This window comes from Eublepharis macularius, chromosome 4, assembly GCF_028583425.1.
Source record: "Eublepharis macularius isolate TG4126 chromosome 4, MPM_Emac_v1.0, whole genome shotgun sequence".
NCBI lineage: Eukaryota > Metazoa > Chordata > Lepidosauria > Squamata > Eublepharidae > Eublepharis > Eublepharis macularius.
In genome coordinates, this window is record NC_072793.1 from 133,965,073 (window position 1) to 133,978,996 (window position 13,924).

Sequence of the window (13,924 nt, forward strand, 5' to 3'; positions counted from 1 at the left end):
CCCTCCCAGTAAAAAATTAACTAGGCTGCTACTTGTCTTGCTCTTCAGTGAAACCAGGCCATGTTTTTTACAATCTATGGCCTGACATAGTTTGTAAAAAACTATGCTTGCTCCATCCCTTGCTCCATACCAAGATTCTTTACAAGGCACATGCGGCAGGCAACGTTGCTAACACCATCGAGAGGCAATTGGTGGGGTGGGTAAGCAGGATACATGGGGACTGATGGCATCAAAAACCATTTGAGCAGTGAAAGTGGGTCTCAAGTGCATTTACTGCATGGCCAGGAAACTTCACTTCATGAAGGAGATTCAGGGTCTGGTTTCTTCTGAGGAACCTGACTTAGATGCTGCAACTCATGAGTTCCAATGTCTCATCATGAGATGCTGGCACACTGCGGTCACTTTTTGCGCAGCTTGAAAGCTACTCACTAACTGCACCAGAAGCAGATCCTGGCAAGTGTGCCAAAGCATCACCTGATCAGTGATGTATGCGCTTGCTGGAACTCCACCCATGACATGCTTGATTGTTTGGTGGAGCAGCAGGCCATCCCCACAATGTGGTTCTCAGAGAGCGATACTGGGAGTGGAGAGAATCAATTCAGCCAAGAAGAGTGGCTGACGATCTCCCATATTGTGGAGATCCTTAAACTTTTTAAGTACTTCACTGTCATAGTCTCATCTGTCACAGCATCCCTGTGTCTGATCCAGATGTGTCAGAGGAAGATGGCCTCCTTCCTGGACCCAGGCACAGGATATGGAGGCCTTGTTCCAGCAGTGTATGTGCTTCTGAGAAGGCTGCAATGGGGCATCAAGTCCCACCTGTAACCTCTCACCAAAGAGTCTTACATGTTGGCAACCATGTGAAACTCGCATGCACCACTGGCAGAATCATCAAGTGAACCAGGAAGCTCACCAGTGTGAAAGACCTGCTCTCTCAATGTGTGCAGCATACACAGGCCAGGATGGCCACCCTGCTAGCAGGGAGAGGAGGGGGAGACCAGTTTTGCTGTTCTCTGTACCTCTCTTTCTGGGCAGGGTTCCCCCAAGATCACTCTTCAGATGCCCGTGGAGATGGTAGCCATCGGGGAGGCACTTGGCTCCTCTGGGAATGTGAGACACATTCGGTGGAAGCAATAGCCAGTGAGTTGCATACTGCGTCTGAGCTACCAGGCCAAGAAAGAAGTGGTCTCCAACAAGTGTGCAGAGCGAGCATGTCTTCTCCCATGCAGACACTGTTGGCCCTTATTACACTTGCCTGCTCCCCTGGAGAGCTGAGCATTTAATCTTCCTGAAGGTCAACTTGCCACTTCAATTTCCCAACTCTGGACTCTCAGAGTGAGTGAAGTGAGCACACACCTTGTGCCTGCATCCTCTGTCAGGCTGTGTTGGGGAAGTGGGGAAAAGCTCTGTTCCTAAAGTTAACTTAGAAAACCAGCAGGACTCTTTATTCAGTTGGCATGGCACTCTATATAAAATGCACACTCCAACTTGGAATCTCCCTCCACTAACAAAACACTACCCCAGCCAGCACACTGGACCTTGGCACAATTCTGTGCAGAAAGTTAAGAAAAGCTGCACCAAATCTGTTGTTCTCTTGTAACTGGAACAGGAAGACAGATGTTAGGGAAAGTAGAGAATTGTATGTGCCAAAAAACAAGCAGAAGCAAACCCACAGAAGCACCTAAAATGAAGCCAGTGCAGCATACTGTTGTGTGGTAGTTGTGTTAACTAAATTTTGGGGTCTTACCAAATGCAGCAAGAAGGGGAAGTGGAAACGCCTCACAATATCTGCTTCCCAAGCAGACATTGCTGGATACAAGCCACTGTGTTGGTCTCAGATTCGAATACCCACTCTGTTGTGGAAGCTTTTTTAGGTGACTTTGATCCAGTCACTGTCTCTCCAGTGTAAGCAACTTACCTTGCTGTAGGGATGAAATGAAGAAGGGCTGCACGATGTTGTGAGATGCTTTAGGTCCCCATTGGGGAGGAAAGCAGGGTATAAATGAATGAACAAATGAATGAATGAATGAAGAAGTAAAAAACACATTCTATGACTAGCTAAAGTTTGATCTGTTTCACCATTGTAATTCCCAGAATACATTGTGGGATTACTAATATTAATACTTACCCCTCCAACTCTTTCAAAGTGATCCCCATCTTTTTCAAAGTCTATCACATGCCCATTAAATGACCAAGTAAACATGATATCTAGTGGGTGATCATGGGACACTTGGCAAGGCAATAGAATACTTTCACCAGCAGTGACGTCCATGCTGTTAGGTGCCACCATAAATCGTGTTGGATCTGTAAATAACAAAGGACAGAAAAGGAACCAGCGAATATATCATCTTGCAATTAACATAGGGTCTTAATTGCTGTAGGAGCTTCAGAAGGAATACAGTTTTGCATGGACCTTTGATATACTTGAAACCTTTATAGTTTGCTCTTACAACCTCAAACAGCAGTAGTTTAGTTCAGCAATAACTGTGGTAGTAAAGTGCTTCACTATAGTGCTGTCTGCAATGCCAATTCAAAGAACAGTTAACTAAGGTAGAACTATGCACAGTATAGAAGTGAACTACTGAAGTACTGATATTACAGCCGTAAGATTGGATCCTACAAGCTTTTCCTTGGGTACATGATGGAGGATAGGCCTGCCAAAAGGCCATGCCAGGTATTGCGAGACTTGCAAGGACAAAAGTTATGTAGGTTTGGGGCTTCCCCTTATTCCCTTTGTGCCAGCTGAAAAGCCAATAAGGTGACGGTCCAACCTATAGTGAATTATTTCTGTGTGGCAGCACATCATGTCCTGAATTAAAATTCGTAAATCAACAAAAATGTCTCAATAAACCTGTTGTCCAAATACAAGCAATTATTTTGACTTAAATAACAGATTCCCTGTGGACATCTTTGTAGCAAGTTTCCTTTTTGCTTATAAGCATTGTATTCAACTAGTAGAAGCCCCAAACAGCCAAGTTCCAGAATAAAGGTTCTGAATATAGCAGACAAAACATACCATGGTATCTTAAGAGATTTTATATTGTAAGCCGCCTTGAACACCTTTGTAGGAAAAGTGGCTAATAAATATTTTAAATAAATAAAGGATGCAAACTATCCAAAGTTAAGTGACACTGGTTTTAGTAGAACATTTTAACTTTCTCCCAATGAAATCTATAGGAAACCTATTTGATGCAGAAGTAATTTTACTGTGACAGGCTCATGCTGTAACATGTTTGCTGTGGCATTAGCTTTTGTAAGATGTATGAAGTATATGAGAAGGTGACAGGCACAAACCCTAGAGGCCGAGGTAAAACTGAAGTTAAGTTAAGTTAACAAAGTAAGAATAAATATACAACCAACCCATAGAAGAACTGTTTTGGCCTTGAGCTGGAAGTGTATTGACTGCAGCAACACTTCCAAAAAGCTTCAAAAAGAAAGACTCAAGCAATTTTTATTTGTTTGATATAGCTTCTGAAATCATCCACATGCATAAACATAGCTTGAGGTTGTACTACTGTTACGGGTTTTGTTATTATGCATCACATACAAAAAATGGTGCAAAACTGTTAGAAAAAACTGAATGCCCTGTAAATATAAATAGATGGATATAGCTAGTAATGCAAACTAGTTCCTGTTGTCTTGGGAATTAACAGTTAGGATATACACTTGCTCTTTCAGGTGACGTGCAACCCCATCCAAGACATGCCGGCTCCTCCATCCCTGTTAGGCTACTGATCTCTGCCTTATCTGGATTGAGCTTCTGTTTATTGGCCCCCTAACAGTACATATTATTAATCTATGCAATTTCTATCTAGCCCTTCAGACAGCACTCAAGAAAATTATAACAAAAATGAAAAATGGCCAATGTAAAAGTACTATTATTTATATTTGTAACATTTGACACCTTGTTAACTAAGAAACCAAACAGAGAGAATCATGGGAGAACAAGGCAAAGAGCTTGTAGAGCACCGTGATATGCTAACTAGTCACAATGAAACACAAATAAAGAAATTGAATGTTCATTAGTACAAGCAAAACGTCATAATACAACTACAGCTGCCAATACACTGCCAATACAATGAGCTTTTTCTGAGTAGCTCTACAGCTGAAGCTCTTTATTTATGTTTGGGGCTTGTGCCCGGCAGGGCTGCCTCTTTAATCTTTACTATTTGGAGATATGTTATGCTGCGTACTTGATGTGTATGATATGTACCTTACTTAAGTTTTGTATAGCTGGCACTGTCACTTTAACTGCTGAGCTTTTTCTTATCAGCTCTACAGCTGAAGCTCTTTATTAATGTTTGGAGCTTGTGTCCGGCAGTGCTGCCTTTTCATTCTTTACTATTTGGAGATGATGTGTTATGCTGTGTACTTTGAATAACTGCTACATGTAAGTTTATTTACTTCATGGTATGTGTATGGGTTTGTAAGCAAAGATGTTGTTAATTGTTTATATTAATGTTTATAGAGTGGTAACTGCCAGGAAGAAGAGAACAGGAAATGGGTGGACACACTGGTACCTCCGTCGTGGTTACTACAATCATTGTTCTTTGCATTGCCTCAATGTTCTTTTACTCACCTTCATTTGGATCCTGAGTGGACTTAGTGTATATCTCCATTTGTGAACATCTCCAGTTTGATTGTTACATTTGCATACATTTGTACCTGGCACGGTTACTTTGAATTACATTTATTGTATTTTTGCACTTTGCACTTTATTGTCATTCAATTGACTGTTTTTCCGTGCCTGAAGTGTATTGGCAGCTGTAGCTGTATTATGATGTTTTGCTTGTACTAATGAACATTCAGTTTCTTTATTTGTGTTTCATTGTGACTAGTTAGCATACCTTGTTAACTAATCCAAAGGCACAATAAAAATACAATAAAACCAATAAACTATGGAATACTGGTTATGTAAAAAAATCATTAAAGGTTGTTATTAATGGCACCAAATTCAAGCAACAGGAAACAAAAACCCTTCTAAACAAGAATCCCCCTTCCTCCCTGAGAGACTCAAGGCAACCAGCCAAATGGCTTTCCTTGGCAGAGAGGTCCACAGTGCTGCCACTAGAAGGCTCTGTTTTTTGAGGTCTCTCAACAGATTTCTGGATGGGAACACTCTTGAACTGAGACTCCCCGGCTAACCTTAATGCTCAAGGAGGAAGTGCTTGTTATGGAGTACTCTGGATCTAGACCACTTGGGGCTTTAAACATTATTTTTTTAAAAAAAAAAACAGTACTTTGGATTAAACCTGAAACCAACTGCGATAATCCCTGCAGCTTTTTCAAGAATCCGTGTTGTGTGCCTAAGCAACAAGCATCAGATAACAGCTTAATCCTATACTATGGAGCAGTTCAAAGACAGATTTGTAGTTCTATGAAAAGATGCTGAACATAGTCGTTCCTTGAAAGAACTTGTTTAACTATTTGTTTAACTTTGTGGCATAGTTCATGTGGCGTCAGTGTATCTGGTTAGCAAAACAAAGATGTGTTTATTGAGTCATCAATAGTATTTCTGGGGGCAGTAAGCTATCGGGAAGGTCATATGCAATATAGATATAGATTAACCCAGCTTCTCATCTTTAAAGAGGTTTGTGCCACATTAGATGTTATGTATCTTAAAGGGCCTTTCCAGGATGGACTATCTCAAATAATACATGGTATGAAAGAAGACAATGAGCCAAAATTTCAGAGAATTCTTGTCTGCTTGGAAACCATATATTTAAAGCATGGGGCACAGGCTACATGACTGTATTTGATGCTTAGTCAAATCAACCTTATATGCAGTGAAAATTTTTGTCGGTCATTTAATTGTTCATTTGTCACGAGGGTTCCCAACTTTGGCTGGGGAAATTCCTGGTGATTTGGAGGTAGTTCCTAGGAAAGGCAGCATTTTGGGAGGGGAAGAGATCTCATAAAGGATTTGATGCCACAGAACCTACCCTCCAAAGCTGCCTTTCCTCCAGGGGAACTGATCTCTGTACTCAGGAGATCAGTTGTAATTCCAGAAGAACCTCAGATTGCACCTGGAAGCTTGTAACCCTATTTATTATTATTTCCACAATACAAGCAAAATTGAATTCTAGAAGGAAAACCCACTATAATAATAATAACAACTTAACGCCCACCCAGAGTGGTTTACAAAGTATGTTATTATTATCCCCACAACAATAATCACCCTGGGAGGTGGGTGGGGCTGAGAGAGCTCTAGAAAAGCTGTGACTGACCCAAGGTCACCCAGCTGGCTTCAAGTGGAGGAGTGGGGAATCACACCCAGTTCTCCAGATTAGAGTCCCGTGCTCTTATCCAGTACACCAAACTGGCTCACTACACTACACTACAATATTATCAAGTTCCAGCTGCTCATCTGTTTCTATGAATTCCCATCACCTCCCAAGTTATCGTTTGGCTGATTCAACTTAACAAAAATAATACATTTTGTTAACATCAAGGTAAAGAAAAAGATTAGGCTGTTTACCAATGAGGATTAAAGTTAGACAACTGAACATATTTGCTTACAAGTTCTTTCCTCAAAGTAGTAGTATACAAATACCCAAAATAGTCTTTACTCAGTTTGGCTCTAAGTTATGAGTCTTTGAAATTAAATAGCAATTTCCTGCTTCCCACTTCTTATATATCCTTTGAATCCCAGCCTGTATATCCATGTGGAGGGGGAGAAAGAAGAGATGATGGATTGGTTGGCTGTGAGCTGTGTGGTTATAAAAAGAGACTCCGGTCATAGTGATCAGCAACACAGGGGGTTTATAAATGGATTAATTTTATTTACTTCATTTATACTCCACCTTTCTCCCTAATGGGGAACCAAGCACCTCTCCTGCATTTTATCTTGTGAGGTAGATTAGGCTGAGAATGTGGCACTCAGCTAGTTTCCATGGCAGAGAGGAGATTTGAACCTGGGTCTCCAAGATCCTAGTTCAGCACTCTAACCACCAGCAGTGGCACCAAAGACAGCTCTTGTGGTTGCCCTCCAGGTTCCAAAATGTGAAGAGGAAGTATGGAGAAAGTTCAATATTAATAAAAAGGACAAGAAATGAATGTGAGTGGGTCTGCTGTTTAAGATGTGAAGAAGAAAAAGTATAGGTTAGTTCTTGTGCATGTATTTATCAGCTTAAGAAAAGGGGAAGGGTGACCCTGCTCACAGGCAATGGAAGGCACTGTCAATCCAGAATACACTACTGTACAGGAATTGTAGGATATCAATAGGGAGGAGAAAACAGTGTCATCCATATTTATGTATAATTTTATTTATGTTATTTATAGTCCAGCTTTCTTGCTGGGACTCGAGGCTGATTATACAGAATAAGTCAATACAGTCAGTAGGATGGGACTTCCAGTAGACAGTGCAATAAGCTCTGATTTGTAGCAATCTGGAACTAACCAGAGATCTGAAAACAGCAATGAAGCAAAGCATAAATATTAACATGACACATTAAATGATGCAAAAATTGCGTAGTAGGAATCTACCTCCAGCAACAGATACTCACACTTGTATAGTCTACAGTCCCTAACCCTTTACCCTAAGCTTCTTTTTGAACCATTTTGTTACAGCACAGTCCTGTTTCCTATGCAAAAAGCCCATTTGAAGAATTCAGTTACGCATACTTTGTGGAAAGCCAGGAAAGTGGTAGGCCATTCCACAAGGTGGGGGCCACTACAGAAATGCATGTGTATGGGCAGCTGTTGATTTTGCCCACTTGCAGAGTGGCACCTGCAAAGGGCATGAACAGAGGAGTGAAGCTGCCATGGCAGAGCATGGGGGAGAGGAGGTCCTCCGGATATGAGGGACCAAGACCATGAAGGGCTTTATGTGTGATAGCCAGTAACTGATTGAACAATAAACTAAACTGAGCCTGGTATCTGATGAGCAACCAATGGACCAACTACCGAATGGGAGTAATAGGCATGCTCCGCCTAGCTGTTGATAATAATCGAACTGCAGTGTTCTGCACTAGCTGGAGTATCTGAGTCAACTTTGATTGTAATGTAGAGTACATTACAATAATTGGAAGGCAGAGCTTCAGCAAAGGCAGTGGTTGCTTATGCACTGAGCTCCCTTCCAAGAAACATCTAATAAACACTGTGGAAATACCATGGAACTATTCCCACCGATGAGTGGCAGATGATACTTTGGCTGCTGTGGATTCTATTGGGTAGGGATGGGCTTTGCAATAAAGACTGAGAATCTGGAACCTTTGATTAAGAGGCAACCTGCATTTCCATGAGCGCTGGACAACAAAGCTTTTATGGTAGCTGCCTCTGATGTATCTAAAATATAGAACTGGCCACGAGACGGCAGATTGTAAATCAGAATATAGGTGTGTCTGCTGTACCTTCTATTCAAAAACAGTATGTTCATGCCATTAAAAAGTGTTTAATCTTGCGCCAGCAGTATCAAAAAATTGTAGTAATTGTGATAACTATTTCTTGTAAGTGCTGAGAAAGCAGAATCTGACCAGCTAGAGAATTCACAAAAAGTTTTGGACACCACATGTTTTATAATGATCCCTACTTTTCTCACATCTGTAATGTTTCCTAAATATATTATGTATAAAAATACATCTAAAATATATTCATACGTGCATGCATTTTTATTAGCTGTACTCTCAATAAACTGTCACACAACAGTTTTCTACAGTTTCATTTCTGTTTAATAAACAAAACATTTATTTCCCCTAATAAATCTGATTACATTCACAATGTTTCTACTGTTCCACAGTGTTAATTTGTCTACATATTTACACATTTTGGCATTTTTCAGCTCATGTATAGCTGTGCTATGTATATAATATTATTTCTGTTACTATAGCAAATATTAAAATGGGTGGAAAAAGCATAACCAATCCACCCACAGAAAGGCTAAGGTTTTCTACATACTTCGGGGAATTCCCAGTTATGCAGAAAAATATGACTTTATGACTTAATTTAATTTTTCAAAAGAATTTTATGATAGAGTGTGCTCCAAAAAAACCCAAGGAATGCTGAGAGCAGCTGAGAATCATTTAAAGAAGAAAAAAAAGGAATCTGTGAAAACTGATCCCTAAGAGATTATATAATTGGGGGATGGGGAGTGGGGATATTTGTCCTTGCAAGAGTTATTATTTGTTACCACTAATAATAATAACTTAATTGCCAACTTCCTATTAATGGAGTAGGGAACTGGGTTACTCACAGATGAAGTAGAAATTTCTGTATACTTAAGGAATTCCTCAGGTATGCAGCAACTATGAATTTTTAAATTAAAAAAAATACACCCCCATCTATACTTTAAGAGGTCTAACATTACTAGTTTTCCTCCTTACTTTTTTCTGGATTATTTGCCCTGATGTTAACTCTTTTTCTCCCCTCACAACATTCCTATATTTGCATTCACATTTCACTGGTCCTTATTTATTTTCATACTATTATTAATTGCTACTGGCATAACTATCAGCCAATGTCATTTCCACTTTCCTTTTAGAAGTTTTGCTCCTTTTATCTTTCTCTGATTGTATATTTCCTTCATCTCTATAGTATCTTGCTTACCTTCGATCACTCTGTCAGTTTTTCCCCCAGTCTCAGAAATCTGTCTCTGCTGTAGTCCATAATCGCTCTCTTTCTCCCAAGATCTATACCAATTGTTAGCAGCAAATATATATGCCTGTCAAGCTAGCTATCACTTCCCCAAAGTTCTGATCTTTGCCTGAACTTCCCTGCCATCATTTTTCTTTCTGCAACGTCCCTTCCTTTTACCCAACGCTATCAATTTCATTTAACTCTCTGTATAGACTCAGGAATGAGAACATGCACACTGCATATTTTCAAATAATTATTTTCTTTTGTTTCTTTGCGGTTTTTTACCTCAAAAATCTGCAGCTTGAATTACCAAATGAATTTCACTTACATAGTTTTTGATGCTGGGAACTAAACAGAACGTAAATAAGTTAGTCCCTACTCCCACCTGCCCATGGGCAGTAAGAGTTAGAGGAATGCTTGATTCATTCTTTTGTGGTGTTCAGTCCTTCCCCTCCATCCATCTCTCCCTTTGCGCATTTATACCACCAACATCTGCTGCAGATCTTGCACATGTACCATACAATAATCCTTCCTTTTTAAAATGACACCAGGCTTTAAATTTTTTTAAAAAACCAAACAATTTTTCTGTCGCAGCTCCTACCCTCTTCGTGAGCCTGTTTCGGTGCGCAGAGTATATGTACTCAGGAGGACATTAGGGTAGTTGTATTTTTTTAAAGCATTTTCAATGCCAGAATATTAAATTATTTTCAGATTGTGTGCAGTTGTAGCTAATTTTAGCCTAATCAAGGGAAACCAAGTCCAGAACTAATCAAACAATGTTCCAATTTAGGATTATTGTACATTTCTGGTTTTGATATACAGATTTTTTTAAAAAATCCTTGTATCTGTAACTGGCTGATGTCCATAGGTGCACATTTTTGTGGAACTAGCTTCACACATTAATTGGGCACTACTGGAAAAACAAACAAACCCATGATGCACAAGGATGGGACTGACTTCAGCGTAAAGACTATGCTACTTAATGCACCCAATTCAAAGGAAGAGAGCTAATCCATATACAGTTTAGTGTCATTACCATTTCCTTGACTATCAGTTATTGCCAGTACGCTCCAATATGCTTTATACATAGAACAGAAATGGTTGTGCTCCAATACCTTTAAAGAAATAATAACATAACATTCAATTTATATACCATTTTTCAGGACAATTTAATGCCCACGCAGAGCGGTTTACAAAGTGTGTTATTATCCTCACGACAATCACCCTGTGAGGTGGGTGGGGCTAAGAGAGCTCTGAGAAGCTGTGACTGACCCAAGGTCCCCCAGCTGGCTTCAAGCAGAGTGAGGAATCAAATTTGGTTCTCCAGATTACAGTCCTGCTACTCTTATAATTTATCATAGGCAATAATTTACAATAGGAAATTAATATCCTGGGCATGCCATAATATGTTATGTTGTGTAGATAAAGCAAGAAATATGCATCAGATCTCATGCAATTTCTAGGGCAAACTTGATCACTTAACCTCCATCTTTCTGCATATGTGTGCAGCATTCATCTATACAGACTTCACTTTATGAAAAGTGGAAGACTGGCTATCTTTGCTACCATTCAACTTGCACAGATTTCATAGGATTTGGTTCTTAAAAACTTCGAAACAATGGTTGCTAATTGCTATTGCTTTTGTCAAACTGAGTTTACTCTATACTCTATGGAGGAAAATCTCGGCATCTTACTTTCTTTTCATCAGCATTGGGAGCTTCCAGTAGTAAGCCAGTCCAGCCAATGGTGGCCCTTTATTAAGTCATTCTCTTTGGGAAGAATTTTCTAAAAACACTGTTTTTTTTAAGTAGAGAAGATTGTTAAGCACCTCAGCCACTTGAACTCCAAAAATGGCCAGCGTCTGTGAAGGTGACCATTAAAAAATCCAGTAATGTTTTCTAGAAACCAGGAAATGATATAGTTTGACATATAGCATTTCTGTGAGTGGCTGAAACAACCTGATGAAAAATGACACCCAAGTGTAACTCTGATGAAACTTTTTCTAGCTATATTCATCACAGGCTTAAACCTTCCAAAAAGCAATTTACAAATCACCCCCAAGGAGAAAGCTTACCAATCTGTTTTCAAGGACTAGAAAGTGAAAAGATCTATTTAATGACCTTACAGTAGCAGCAAACAGAAACTGCAATACAGAAGCCAAATTAGGGCAGCCAAATGTGCCTGGATGTTGTGTAGCCACATGGCATTCAAACATAATACATCTGCATTGTCAAAATGCACTATGAGAAGCAACTACTTAAATATGAAGTTTGATTTTATCTTCCCAGCTTCTCTGGCTACCTTACATATTTCAAAGTTGGTTACAAGTATCAATCAATGATTTCTATGAATGTGCCTTGAAATTATATATGGCTAGGACATGCCTTGATCATCCATTTAGTTATTCTTTACTGATCCTCACTTAAAACATTTCAAAACCGAAACAATTCTCTGAATGCTAAATTATGACTGTTATTTTTTTCTACAACCAATTAAGGACATCAGAAAAGCCCTGATGGTCCAAGCCAAGGGTTCATATACTCCAGCATCCTTTTTTACACAGTTGCCACCCAGGTGCTCTGGGAAGTCCACCAACAGGGCATAAAGGCAACAGCCTTCCCCATGTCTATCTTCTGGTAAATGACATCCAGAGGCAAACTGCTGCTAAGAATGAATGCCATCATACTAATCTCTGCGAATAACCCTATCTTTCATGAATTTTACTACCCCTTTAAAGCTGATTAGGCCACTAGGTCAGTACTTTAATTGAAGCAATGAATTCATTCTATTCTAAATTATTCTAATAGTGCAATCCTTAGCAGAGTTACTCAAGTCTAAACTCATTTATTTCAATGAGCTTAGACTGGAATAACTCTCTTTAGGATTACATTGTAAGTACTGGTTATTTTGCAGAATATCTGTGATTATTTACAGTGATACTTTTTGCTTAAATATATAAACAATAAGATTATAAAACATTTTGACAATTCTTTTTTCTGAAATCTTAATGCAGGGTAGCATATGGCACTCCAACTATCCAAAAATGTTTGAATGCATAAAATAAATTAATCAGCCATCTCCTTTTCCTTCCTGCTTACACACAGAATGTGCCTGAGCCTCTGCCCACATCTCCCAGCTGCCTTTGGCTGCCGTAAATATATCGCTAAAGAAAGAGCCTCTTTTCTCTGTCTCCTGCTTCAAATAGCAATGCCAATCTGGGATGGGGGTAGGGGGTGCTGTACAGCCAGCTGTGCTTATCATCTCTTCCAATTGTAATCTAAGCATCCTTTCGGCTTGCCATAATGATTGGCCCTGTTTATACAATGGGTTACCATGGCTAACAATTCCTTAGTGCACTCCAATCTTCAATTTGCTTAGCCACAAGCATTCAGGGGCTGAACTGAAAGTCAGTCAACAACCCCTGGCAAAATTAAGGGCTCCTGATTCACCTGCCTTTCATACCCAAATCAACTATTATGTAAACAATAATAAGACCGGTGAGGCAAAGTGGAATGTAGCATGCTGTAGAGAGACAGAGCAATCTGTAAGTGATCCAGAAGTCAATAGAGCTATGTGTGGTTGAAATGTTTGAAATTCCTTGTCCGGGAGGGCAGGGATTGTTGTTTCAGAATAACAAGCCTGAGAGAACAACATCTGTGTCTGTGATTGCGCTGTTATGCACCTTGGAAGTCAAGTCCGTGTGTGCATGTGTGTTTATTTGAAAATGAAGGGGGGGATGTGAAAGCCTAAAAAAATTACATGTGAAACCAAACTCTACTTACAACATCAGATTGATCCATTGTATTTTAGTAGATGCAGCTTTGATTACTCCATAGGCAGTTTTCATTAATAAGGCTTAAGTTTAGAACATGGAATAAATCAAAGACATCATTCATTAAGTGTTCCAGAAACGAATGAATTTACAAGGAAGACAGACAATTCACTCTCCCCCAAAAAACTTGAGCACTTCTGACTGTAGGTGTCACTGGAAGATCAGAAGAAATTTAATTCTCATCCCGTTAGTGATTTCTTATACTGCAGCTGAAGTTCTTATCCAATGAAAGGAAACAATAGTGCTTTTCTGACTAAGCAGAGGGTTTTATTTTGCATGCCCGCAAAAAAGAGAATCAGGGCCTCTGCCGACTGAATTTTAACTATATGTGTAGGGTTACATATTCACTTACTAGCAATGGCTCATGACTTCTGTGACTACAAACACACATGTGGAGATGATAGTGCTGTCAAAATACTGTCACAGCTTCCTTGGGCTTAGTAGCTCTTCCCCTTCTACACCTTGAGATGTTGCCATTGAGATCTCCACCCGTTCCTAGAATCCTCCCAGGTGAGCAAT

General features: G+C 39.6%; 1 protein-coding gene across 1 annotated transcript in view; it reads right to left on the bottom strand.

Annotated features, from left to right (window-relative positions):
- LOC129328520 (contactin-4) overlaps nt 1-13,924 on the bottom strand; it is a 418,707-nt gene that overhangs the window by 42,894 nt on the left and 361,889 nt on the right. Inside the window, exon 12 of the mRNA XM_054977634.1 lies at nt 2,129-2,304. Coding sequence (XP_054833609.1) covers nt 2,129-2,304 — 176 coding nt within the window. The remainder of the gene's footprint in view (nt 1-2,128; nt 2,305-13,924) is intronic.